General features: G+C 38.4%; 1 protein-coding gene across 3 annotated transcripts in view; it reads right to left on the bottom strand.

Annotated features, from left to right (window-relative positions):
* The window catches only part of LOC126092043 (coiled-coil domain-containing protein 186-like), a 211,611-nt gene that overhangs the window by 99,255 nt on the left and 98,697 nt on the right, over positions 1-13,659 (bottom strand). For all 3 annotated transcript variants that reach the window (XM_049907448.1, XM_049907449.1, XM_049907450.1), the window contains 2 exons: positions 11,819-12,058; positions 9,278-9,439 (listed from right to left, as the gene is read on the bottom strand). In XM_049907448.1, coding sequence (XP_049763405.1) covers positions 9,278-9,439; positions 11,819-12,058 — 402 coding nt within the window. The remainder of the gene's footprint in view (positions 1-9,277; positions 9,440-11,818; positions 12,059-13,659) is intronic.

Here is a 13,659-nt window from a genome sequence, read left to right as displayed (position 1 = left end):
AAGGAGTTGCACCTGCCATTCCCTTCACTCTGATGTGAAAGAGCGGTGAACTCTTTACTGAGCCACATGCACTCACGACTGGTCAACAGGCACCCTCAACTAAACGAAATTGGCCCTAAGGTGCACATAAACCTTTCGACAGCAATACATGAGTGCTCAATTTTTTAAATGTCAATTAGCCTCAGAGATCATGTGACTACTCTCAATTATCATGGACTGTTCATGTGACCACTCCAACAGAATTTTGGAGTGACTGAGGTGCTCCATGATCTATGATCTTGGGGGATGTACATGCGTCCAAAAGGTTACTGCAAGTGAACTGATGGATGCATAAGATCTGCCAGAAAGTATCTGAATCATTCACTGTAAGGGATGATAACAGATGCTACAATACCAAAATTATCTTAATTTGTACTTTGCTCTGTCAACATCCTTTACACACTTCTGGATCAGCACGAACCATGATTTGTAAGTCCAAATGATCTTTTTTACAAATTTTATGAACCCAATAACAATGTTCCTATAACAAAACCCCACAGAATTTGGTTAACACACATATTCATGTGAAATGATGGCATCTGTATCTCTCAGCCCGCTGGTCTAGAGCAGTGGTTGGCAAACTACGGCTCACAGGCCACATCTGGCTCTTTGCCCCCTTGAGTGTGGCTCTACCACAAAATACTACATGTTGGCACACACATACCACGTGAATGAATTTTCATGGCCCTTACACAAATGACTAGAATTGTAGTTAAAAATACGCACCCCTGTGGTTGGCAATTTCACCTGCCTTTGTCCGAAGCACTTTGCCTCCCCTCCAATGTGTGGTGTCACCGCCAGACACCACACTTGCTAGGTGGTAGCTTTAAATCGGCCGCGGTCCATTAGTACATGTCGGACCCGCGTGTCGCCACTGTCAGTAATTGCAGACCGAGCGCCACCACACGGCAGGTCTAGAGAGACGTACTAGCACTCGCCCCAGTTGTACGACGACTTTGCTAGCGACTACACTAACGAAGCCTTTCTCTCATTTGCCGAGAGATAATTAGAATAGCCTTCAGCTAAGTCCATGGCTATGACCTAGCAAGGCGCCATTAACCATTTCTATAGAGAGTCTCACTTGTATCATCAAGAATGCTGTATATAAATGATGGATTAAAAGTTAAGTATTTCAGCAGCTACGTACTTTTCTTTACAGCATTCATTACGTATCCTGTTCCAGACCTCACGCCCGTCTGCGTTCGATTATAGCATGCATTTCGGCCTCCTCTATCTACAAGGTGTTGGCACATTTGCCAACACATCACAATGATTACCACCAGGTGCCATTTTGTGCATTTAGGGACCCCAAAGTTTCAGTCTGCCTTTATGTGCAGGCGGCTCATTCGTGATTCATGCATGAACAGAGTGAGCCAGTATCACTGTGCGGTGGCTAGTGATCTGTGGGTCCACAAACTGCATATGGTTGACAAAAGTACCTGCTCAAAGCATGAAGTTACCTGTATTTTTCCAACCAGCTGCTACTGTACACTTAAGAATTGTGATTATTTTGTGTTGTTGGTTTTATTATCACAAAAACACTGAATGGACCAAGACTTTCACATTTATTCAAAACTTAAATGGCCTTCTGACATGCCGTATCTGTCAGGAGACATTAGCCCATGACAAGACGTCAGATTTGAAGAAACACACTACACCCACACAGGTGTCATTTTGTACTAAATATCTTGTCAATGATGCCGGGAAGAAAGCAATAGATTAACTTTATAAGAGCCAAGAAAAATCTAGTTCTATATTTAATTACTGGATACAACCTTCCAATCAGGGTGTATACAGGGACAAGGAAAAAAAATTCCCAGATTATTCCCGGATATCCCGTTTAAAAAATATGCTTTTTCCTGGGCCAAAATACACTTTTTCCGTGCTAAGTTACAGTAGGTTTTCCCGTATATTTTCGCTCGGAACTGTAAAACTTATCAATCCTTTGAATGGTTAACGTTTTATACAATCACGTAGAACTTCCCCCCCCCCCCCCCCCCCCAAAAAAAAAAAAACTGGGCAGAAAAGCTTTTGGAGAGACTTTTAATTTTTAATTAAAAAAAAGGAGAGAAGTTTTGGAAAGACCTTTGATTTGCAGTAACATATACACTGCATATTTTTGTATTACGAAAGTATAAATTCGAATTGCACCAAAAACAGTGCGTTAGTTTCCGGAGCGTTGAAACCGAGGTTGCGATGTCCTTTTGTAAGCGAGTCATGTCTCTAGCCACGAGAAAAGCCGATGACAGCAGCTATTCAGAGCTTAGGACACGTGTTATAGTCAGCCAATAGCAAGATCACTGGTTACATAGCGCGAACACACAAGAGGAAAAGTTAACGGTTTACATTAATGTAAACAGTACCGTATATCTACAAGAAAAGCTAAGCTTTCACATGTAATATTGGTCTCTAAGATTAACACGCTACAACAGAAGCTAAGCTTTCACATGTAATATTGATCTTTTTTTGCATGTGTTATGCTTTAAGATACATCACACAAATGTGCCAGTAAATTTAAAATTATGACGTAAATGTCTCGGCTCGAAATTCTTGTAAGTGGCTGGTTCTCAACCTGTTAAGTTTCGAACACTCTGTGATTTAGATATCCATCCCACTTTCTCACACGTAACATGTTTCATCTTGCGTAAAAAGAAATTTACTTTAAAAGTAACGCTTTTCTAACCACCGTTCGCAGTACTATCCGGAGGCTGTTAAAAATAGGTTCGATTTACCAGTTGCCGGAGAGCGCCAGATAACAGGCATTATTGTGCGTGTGCAACTGCAGCGTGGTGTAGGAAGCCTGCATGTTCGTGTGCATAAAGCACTGAGAGAGCTTACATTATACCATAAAAGAAACAGGGCATCAGAGGATACTCCAAAGAGCATTAGAATTTTGTAAACCATACTAAAATGCATAATTTGGCTTGGAAGTGCAAATTGGCTTTTTCCAGATTCACAATGAAGTAGGTCCCATCTGATATTAAGCTTTTCAGTGTGGTTTTTGTAAATTTTCTTGGAGTACCAGTACTCTACGATCTCATTTTTGGTTCTTTATTATGGCATAATGCCATACATGGCAGAAGATGATAACATGCACTTGAAATTCAGCGAACAGTTGGAACTAGCCAATACTGTAGAATGAAACACTTCGTTTCAAATAAAATGATTACCTCAGCGGAAAGATTAATAAAGCCAAATTTCTTTAGCAAACTTGCAAAAATAACTTCATTGTTCTGCAAGGCGATTAATGCTTGACTGCCACTAACTTGGAAATAAAATAAAATCAGAAAACTGAAATTAATAATATATTTTTGCCCTCCGTAATTATGTGAATGTATTTTAATTCACTTGATAGCTTCCGGCCACAGAAATCCGTTTTGTTTTCATTTGATGTGGGAGCTGTACATGAAGAGAAGCATCGAAATCACTTAACGTAAACACGGGTCACGTGGAGACTAACCCCCTCCCCACTGCAACTCAGACAACTCTGTGCAAGTGCGAATCTGGCAGCTAGGGCGCGCGAGCAAAATTTTTCTCGTTTGCATCTGGCTGCTTGCTGCTGCTACTACCGATACAGCTAACAGCCAAACTTCAAGTAGCAGGAAGCGAGAGAAGGTACTGCTTATACGCGAGTCAAATGCGCATGCGCAACAGACTGCTGGCAACTGGTCAAACGAACTTAATGTGAACAGTTGTGACGTCATGCTCATAACAAGCAGTTTATTGTTACGAAGAATTACAGTCTGCACCCTACGGCCTTTGACATATTTTTGCTTTTTGCAGACGCTTGTGTGTGCACGGTGTTTTGTTGTTGTAAATTGCACATTTCCTTTGCCACTAAAGTTTTATTTTTTTTCTTCTCGTTTATATTTTATTGCTGCAGTATCATTCTCCAGTAGCAGGATACAATAACATTCTTTGCTAAAGAATCAATTCTGCAGTCAAAATTACAAAAATTTAACTGAAAGCTAAAACAATGAAAAATTCCCGGGTTTTTCCCGGTTTTCTCCCGGATGAAAAAATTCCCGGGTTTTTCCCGGTTGTCCCGGGTCGTATACACCCTGAATGATGTTAAAATTGCAAGTTTAGTGGTTAGTCAAGAGATTGATAAAAGAGGAAAACCATATAGTACACATGGTGAATACATAAAAAGCTGTTTTATAAATGCATCTAAAGAACTATATCAGGACTTTAAGGGCAAAGCAGATGTTTTAAAAAAAGCTATGTGTTAGCTTTGTCTGTTAAACAGTGAAAGACAAAACAGTCAAAATTTCTTGAAATATAACCAATCAGGAAGTCGAGTATTTTAAATTGGTTTCAGCTTTATCAACAGTAGTTTACAAGTGCTGTGACACGAATGACACAGCACAAGTTTCATTTTTTGTATATTTGTAACATCTACAGGTCCTAAAGGACAACTTTTAGGATTCCTGCTACTCAAAAGTCAAACATAAAAGGGTGATATAGCAGCTGTTGTAATTGTATGCATTGAGAAACATCATATTCCACTCAATAAAACTGTTTCATCTCAACAGATGGGGTAAAAATTACGACCAGCATGAGAAACAGGTTTTTCGCTATTTTTGGGGAAAAAAAAATTAATCGTAAGATATTTATATTTATTATTGCACCATTTGTTGAAATAAGTGTGTGCAGACACTTGCACAAGAAATTTGCAAAGTTATGGATTTGGTGATTAAGATTATCACCTCCATTATAGCTAAAGCTCTTGATCATTGCAAATTTAAAGAACATGTAGTTGAAATGAAGAATGAGTAAGCACGCCTTATGTTGCATAACAAAGTATGTTGATTATCATGAGGAAACATTAGGAAATTCTTTACTTCCTAATTAACTACTTCTTGAGAAGTGTGTTCACTATTCAGGGCTAACAAACTACCTGTGGATCCAAAAATTTTATTTCATGGTAGATGTTAAACTTCAGCTACATCAGCTTAACCATTAACTACAGGGAGAAAGAAGCATTTTTTCAATGTTAGAATTAGTTATTTCATTTGAAAGCAAATTCTCTCTTCCTGCTCAAGATTTTGAAAGACAAACTTCAATTCACTTTACAAGCCTATTGAAACATTGCCAAGAAAATAATTCTGCAATGGCATTGCTATTTCAAAGCAGCAGAAGCCTTTCTAAACAGGTTTCAGGAATTCGGAAAGAGCAAAGTAATTTTGACCTTGGTTAAAAACCATCTGAATGCTACTACAACAGAATTACATTTTCCTGCCTTTACTATTGACATTGGCAACTTTGAATTGCAATTGCTGGATTTAAGAAACAAAAATTGTGGAGATTGAGAGCTGAATGTTTTTGCTCATGTAGAAACATGGAAGAAAAACAAATATTAACTCCGACAGTGGAAACTCCAGATGGAAATATCAACTATGTAGGAAAAGAGAGATTGTTACTTACTGTACAGGTGATCTGTTAAGTTTCAGACAGGCACAATTAAAAGACAGTTACACACAAGCTTTTGGCCATAGCCTTCATCAGAAGAAGAGAAACACACACCATTCATTTACACAAGCAAGCGCACCTCAAGCACACATGACCGCCAACTCCAGCAACTGATGGTCTGAACTGCGGGGGGATTGATGGTCATGTTTGCGTGAGGTGTGCTTGCTTGTGTGAATAAATGGTGTGCATTTCTCTTTGTCTGATGAAGGATGTGGCCAAAAGCTTATGTGTGTCTTTCAACTGTGCCTGTCTCCAACTTAATGTGTCATCTTTATGATAAGCAGTATCCCTATTTTTTCCCCACATTGTAAAAGTTAACTTAGTTCACAGCACAAATGCTCTCCTTTAAAAGACCTAACACCTAGAATAGTAGTCCTGACACACACAATCAGCTGAAAACCTAGTGTTTGCTGTTCTTTTCTTATTCAGCTCTACATGTCCATACGAACAATTGTTTTGAAGCATGAGCTTTATCAAGAGTAAATCGAGAAGATGTTTTATTGATCAGACCATGGAACTATGCTTAAAATTGGAAACAACAATATACAAACTTTACTTACTCAAACATTCCAAGGAGACACAAGGCCATATTAGAGTTTATGAGTCACTGTCGTCATTTAATTTTATGAAAACCTTACAATTTTTACTAGCAAATAATATTGCTATTACATATGATATCATGTTTCATTCAAGCAACCTATTGTTTAACTAAGACTTAAAACTTTACTTAAAGTTTACTAAGTTAATTTTATGGAGCATTGTAGAATGAAAGATGCTTTGCGCACAAATAAAGGATGAGCAAAGGAAGATACTTGAAACAAATATAGAAGAAATGTGAGGATGGGAGAGTTAAAAGGGGTGGTCCTCAGCCAACTTACCGCAGTCAGATTGAGGACCTTTTTAGTAAAGGCCAGTTGAGAACCTTTTTAGTAAAGGTCAGTTTAGGAGTGCCCCAATTACCTTAATTATAATGTACCTACTCAAAGTTTAAGCTGAAAAAATCTGGTTCTCAAAAGAAATTTCAATTGTTTTACTTTTTATACCTGGCTCTGTTGACACACGAGTTTGTTGACTACTGGTCTAACACTGTATGGTTGCTCCGGTTTTTTTTTTTTTTTTTTACTGCACTGAACTGGGGACCAGTCTGTTGCAGTGTGGTACCTCTATCCAGTATTATCATCTGACAGAGATAATAGTGACCTTTGTCAGCCAGGTGTTGCTGACCAGGGCAACTAAGGTCACCAGCAGCAGTTTTAATCAAACCAATTTTGCCAGAATGGTACATTGACATAATGACCTTTGAAAAGCAATATGCCTAAATGATTTCAGAGATGGAGATTCCACAGACCTGACTTCAGTTATCTAGCTATGATGAAATGTGTTGAAAACTTTTATTTGGATTATTGTGTATTTTACCATTATTCATATTGGCAGCATATCACAATGCCGTACACCAACATTTGTTAGATGATGACAGCATTCAGTTTACTACATTTAATTCAATTGTTGAACAGTATGTGGGTGTAACAGTAAAATGTTTAGAAAACACTGCATTCTGGCACTCTCTGATACCTTAGACTTCTTCTATGTGTCTGTCCTCACAATCATACCTCTCAACTTCGGGTGTGAGTGATCTGCCCTCCTCTCCAACTTTCCCAACATACCTGTTTCCTCACTGAGGAAGAAATACAGAAATTCCAAAAGCTAGGATTTGTCTTCTTTTTATACTTTTAAGTTATTCAGTTGACAGCACTTTTAATTTTGCCTCCTGAAGGTAAAAAAGGGCATTTTGTAATTCAACAGTTTTCCAAGAGAATATTCATGCTGATGCAATTTACTTATTTATCATGACAAGAAAAAACTGAAGAGTGAATAGTATCCTCTGTAATCATCAAGAAACTTGTATACAATATAAGAGTGTGCATGTCACAGACTTTGTACTGATAATCATTAAACAATAATGTCATTGACTCATGACCTTCAAAAATTGTAGACAAATCAAATTAAATTATTTTGAGAGGCTGGATGGCTGTGTTCCAGTCAACAGAAGAATATGACCTAGGTTGGTTGACATAACCACAAGAGTTACTGGAGTATCAGATCAACAAAATCATCACATTGCAGTCAATTTCAAAACCAATAGTCAAGATATGATAACAGGAATATTATCACAATCCTAGAATGGAAAAAAAAGTCTGGTGAGCCTCTGTGGTGTAGAGAAACCACAAGGATGAAATAAGATAGATACAGGTAATTACAAATATACATACTATTCCATGTACCTTACACTATTGACAATATTGAAAAGATAGTTACTACTCACCATACAGCAGAGATGCTGAGTTGCAGATAGACACAACAAAAAGACTGCCAAACAAACAAGCAAATCAACAAGGCCAAAAAGGCCTTCATCAAACTGAGACGCACACACGCATGCGCACACAATCCTGGATTTTACATTCTTTGATTTTAGCCTACACTATTTTTCCACATAGTTCCCACACTGATTCAGACATTCTGAGATGCCCTTGTGGCAGAATTCAGGGGGCTGACTGTAGAACCACCATCTGACTGTTGTCTTAGCTTCACTGTTGCAAGTGTATCACTGTCCTGCCAAGAACTACTTCAGCAGACCAAAATCATGGAAATCACTTGGAGTGAGATCCAGACAGTATAGTGGATGGTCCAGTCTCTGCCAGTGAAATGACCAAAGCCTGTCAGTGGTTCTGATTATCACATGTGGTCTCAAATTGTCATGGACGATAACCACATTGACCACATTGAGAATGTCTTGGCACTTCATCCTGACGGCAGCCCGCAGATGTGACAGTGTGGAGCTGTTGGTATTAATGGCTGAATCTAGTAGCATGAAGCACAGCAGCAGCAGCAGCAGTCCATGGTGATAACAGAAGACCATTATTTGTCAGAGATGAATCCATATGTTTCCACTCCATACTCTGCTGCTTTGATTCCAATGTGAAATGCATTATCCACATTCCACTGCCATAACAATGTGGTACAATAAACTGGCACCTACCTCAGCATAACACTGCATATGACTCAGTGAAGCAATCATTCACTTGCCTTTCATTGTGTCATCCAACTACTGATGCACCTTCCAGTAGCATAAGGACCCATAAACAATGGCATAAACACTCCTATACAAAATGCCAAGCTCCCAGAAAATGACTGAGGCACATGTGCTGATCCCCCCTCACCATTGGATCCATGAGGAAAATGTTGTCTGTCAGCGACAAACGCAGCCTCCCTGAACATTCATGTCAATTAATTCTTTGTGGCCTTTTGCAAATTCACACATCACCATTTCACACTTTTCAAAGTGAAAGACTTTCCCCCATAAGTGGGCTGCAGTTCCCTGCTGATTTTGATGCTCCATAAAAAATGAATTGCACTTTTTTGCTTGTATGCCAGGGACATGTGAAGCACAATGTCATTTTCAACAACTGACAGCAGTGCCATGCCACAGAGTTACTTGATGGTAAGGACACGCAGGTTCAGTTCGAGTAAGGTCCACTGCATACTGTTTTAATCCATTACATCATTTCAGTACACACTGCAGAGAAAAATGTTACCTGCAAGTGACATTAACCTGCAGAGATCATTTATAGGTAATCATAAATCTCAGAGAAGTTTTAAAATGAAGAAATTTCTGTTGGTCTGTAAATATATTCATAAGTCAATGGACTATTTAATGGAACAAATTCATGGAAGTTTGAGTAAAGTGCAATAATGTGCTTGCTATTACCTGTATGGCTGTACTTGCTGTCGCTTGGCCATTTACATTAATCTCACATCCTGAACCTGGGAGTGATGAGCATGAGCTGGTACGAGAATGCGACCCTAGGAGACCTGGCGATTCACAGCGCTCATATTTCCTCCGTAAATGCTGGAGCTCACGATTCAACTCCTGTGTGTGAATAAAGAAATAAAGCTGAACTCATTATGTGTATTGTAACTAGTAGCACTAATCCTACCATAAAAATTAATTTATGTACTGATCAGTAAAGCCACTCTTGAACAAACACTCTTCTGTCACATTATCAGCACAATTTTAAAAATTTTCTGCAATTTCATCTTTTACTGACAATGTTGAAATTTATGAAACTTTCAAATTATTGTTCATATCCTACATTCGCATTACAACTATTAATATAAACGAACACACAACTAGTGCTGATGAACTATTTCAGCTATAGCATAACAATCTTCATGTTTCATAATTTTTTTTTCTTTTTTTCCAAATGATAGCATGCAAAGAAGCACATACATTCTATGATAACTACTCAAAACTTTTTCATTCACCGAGATATGGAAGTAACTCATTGCAGCAGTAAGAGGGTTAAGGGAGCAGGACAGGTACACATGTCAAAAGCACTTACAGAAAATGCAGAGACTGTATTTAAACTCTTCCGCAGGTGCAGAGCACAACAAGTTAACTCGTCCATAGCAGTTAAAGGGTCACTAGGGCAGTTCAATGAGTACTTATGTTTGAAGACAAATGTAATTGATAATGCTATTTTCGATACTTTTGTAGAGGAGTTTGAATATGGTAGCCACATCATCAGTAAGCAGTGATGTGTGACTTTTGTCGAGATGCAAAGGGTGCCAATCTTCAGTGATTTGTTTTTATTCTTTGGATGGGAAAATATGAAGACAGAAAAGAAAAAGTGGACGGTGTTTACAACGACCCTGTATATCAATGACAACAGTTACATATTGGTTGAACAGACTTAAATTTGACAAGACTGTGTTTTTAATGATGAATGCCCAGAATGTATGGTAGATGCAGTTACAGAAGAAATTATTGAAAAAGCCCAATCTGACCATAAAATGAAACAGTATAAAGAAGAAGAGGCCACAGGTGTGTCAACAGTAATGGCAATTAATATTGTACATTGTAAACAGACAATGAAAACATTGTCATGACAGTGGGTGCTGCAATTGGTGCAGTTTTCAACTTTGAAGACCTGTCTGGAGCAATTTAAGCAAGATTCAACCCACATTTTATGTTTAGTTGCCACCACTGATGAGATATGCCTTCACCATCATACCCCAAAAACCAAGCAACACTCAAAATAAGGGTTGCTTCCACCTCAAACAAGGATAAGAAGGTTCCATTGGTCAGAAAAGTTTGGTGACCATTTCATGCAAACTGCATCACACTTAGTAAAACAAAAAATATCAATGAATTATATTACAATAAAGCACGAGACCACTTCAACAACAACAACAACAACAAAAATGAAGAAAATACAGCCATATTTGATGAAGCATAATTTCCTGTCTCACCTTGACAATGTGCTAGCTCATTCATCTGGTGCGACTGGCACAAAACTGCTGGAAATGGATTATGAATTATAGCTACAGCCCTTGTGCTCACTCAATATGGCTCTACAGTAATTCTTCTTCTTCCTAAACCTGAAGAAATTGCTTGTAGGTACGAAAACTCTGCTTAAATTAAGAGACAAATAGAGAGCTTGACAGTTTTCCGAAAGGTTGCTTTTTTATAAGAAAAAATTGCGTCTTAGCTTGCCGTACTTATGGAACAGGCTTCATACAAAGTAGAATGTAACTGTTTTTAAGAAATAATCTTATTTTGTCTAGATCATTTCTCAGTTTCATTCACTGATGTACTAGTGTTTGTCGTTATGATATAAGATGCTTGAGAGGAACAGATCATTGCAGTTAATATGGTAAGATTATGTTGTCCTTCATGCTGATACCATTAAGTTAAGCGTGTAGTATTGAGGATAAGTTCCCTGAGAAAGCCAACCAGCTGAAGTCATTCTGGCTTCAAATTTATTTTGATCTGGCTTCAAATTTATTTCAATTTAATGAGAGTTTTCTACCATAGGCATAATTTGCTAATAACCTAATGTAACTCTTTACAATTGATCTATAATTCCCTCAAAGATTCTGCCACCTTGACCTCCTTGTATGCCTTCGTCATGTTGAGGAACGCAGCATTGGCTAGGTCTGGTGGGATTCCGTAGAAAGTCATCTTTATAATTTCTAGACCTCGTACCGAATTTATAAGTGAGCATCAGGTGAACTATGCATGCCTTTGGGAACACACTACATTTAAATACATATTCCACAAGTTATCACAGAGTACATGGGGGAGGGTATTTGGCACCATCAACAGCTACTTCTCACACACAAAATGAAGGAATATCCTCACAATGAAGACAGAATTATCTTCATCAGCACACAGAAACAGCTGTACTATAAGCCCAATGGTAGTTTCTCTCAATACATCCAAAACCAATAAACACTGTAAACAGACCTTAATGGCAGCTGCATGTTTCCGTGCGGCGATCTCCTGCTCCCCTCGGAGATCATTGCACTGTTGTTCCAGCTTTTGAGTATACGCAGTGCGCTCCGCCAAGGCTCTCGCCAGTAGCTCTGCTTCATTCTGTCTTGCGGATCTCTCAGATTCCAGATCTGCTGCAGAAGCTGAGAGGCGCTGCTGTAATTCCGAATTCTGACGCACTAAACGAGCTGCTTCTAACTCCAGCTCCCGAGCCTGTAGTAAGAAAAAGGGTCATATAATAAATGAGACAATTTAAAATATAAAAGGGTGGGGGAGGGGGTTGCTGTACAATGGGGTGTAAGCAATACATTCACAGCACACACCGGAATACAACAGAAAGAAGTGGAAAAAGAGATGAAAGAGCACAGATCATGGGAAGATCAATTTAAACAAAAGAGTTTATAGGAGGAATTTATATTTTTGTTTAGTTTCATTTACATTAAATTTACATATAAACTCTGCAAGCCACCAAAAACATGTGGCAGAGGGCACCCTGTACCACTATTAGTGATTTCCTTTCCTATTCCTCTTGCAGATACAGCAAGCGGAAAATGACTGTGTACATGAATCCCTAAGAGCCCTAATTTCTCTTCTCTTATCTTTGTTGTCCTTACATGAAATGTATGTTACCAGCAGCAGAATCATCCTGCTGTCAGCTTCAAATGTCGGTTCTCCAGATTTTCTCACCAGTTTTCCTCAAAAAGAATGTTACCTTCTTATGTCTTTTGACACACACACACACACACACACACACACACACACACACGCAACCAAATTTAAAATCAAGTCCATTCCATAAGACAAAAGTTGTAGTCATAAATAAATAGCTTCCATTAAATTTTCAACGTAGGTAGCAAATAATGTAATTTTACTAACTGTGTGTATACAGTATAATATAAAGAATGCATGAATGAACATGTAGGTGATCTGGGAGTGTGGCCGGCCGGAGTGGCCGAGCGGTTCTTGGCGCTATAGTCTGGAACCACGCGACCGCTACGGTCGCAGGTTCGAATCCTGCCTCGGGCATGGATGTGAGTGATGTCCTTAGGTTAGTTAGGTTTCAGTAGTTCTAAGTTCTGGGGGACTGATGACCTCAGCAGTTAAGTCCCATAGTGCTCCGAGCCATTCGATCTGAGAGTGTATAGGTTCCAGCAGCAGCTCTAGGCTGACTCACCACAAAGTTGAACTGATTTTGGATGACAAATATGGATATGTCATTCCACACAGCTTCGATGTATGGGGTGTTCAGCAGATGCTGTCTTCACTGTGAAATATTACTGTACCTCATTGCTACCTATCAGAACCCCTCGGAGAACATTAAAGATAAACACCAGTCCTAATTGTCCAATTGTAAAGTGACCTGTTTCCAAATTACATACAAAAATAACCACTATTTCAGTATACATATAATTCGAAAACGATGCTTTGCTGAAACCATATGTGTAAAAGCCACCGTGTGTATTTTGAATGTGCCAAAAGCATTTAACATTGTTTTTATGTGAGAAACAAAACATAAATGTGAAATTAATACTGTAACTAATCGAAATAAATAGAGCACATGGTCAGGATGTACCAGTAAACCTATCATTATAAAATTACTACAGCAAATTAAATAGAACATATAAATAAAGCACATTAATTGAATCTCCGATATATGTTAGCACTAAAATTCAGGCACTAGTTGATTTGTTATAAACAAATTTAGAAATGTAATTGTTACCTGTAACATAATTGGTCAGAAAATGTTATATTAACTCATAACTAAGTTGAAAATAGGTTCACCTTGTTCAGCACTGAGATTGTAAATTTTTAGC

This window comes from Schistocerca cancellata, chromosome 7, assembly GCF_023864275.1.
Source record: "Schistocerca cancellata isolate TAMUIC-IGC-003103 chromosome 7, iqSchCanc2.1, whole genome shotgun sequence".
Taxonomy (NCBI): Eukaryota; Metazoa; Arthropoda; class Insecta; order Orthoptera; family Acrididae; genus Schistocerca; species Schistocerca cancellata.
The sequence above is the reverse complement of the archived record's forward strand: the minus strand, read 5'-3'. Positions and strand labels throughout refer to the sequence as shown.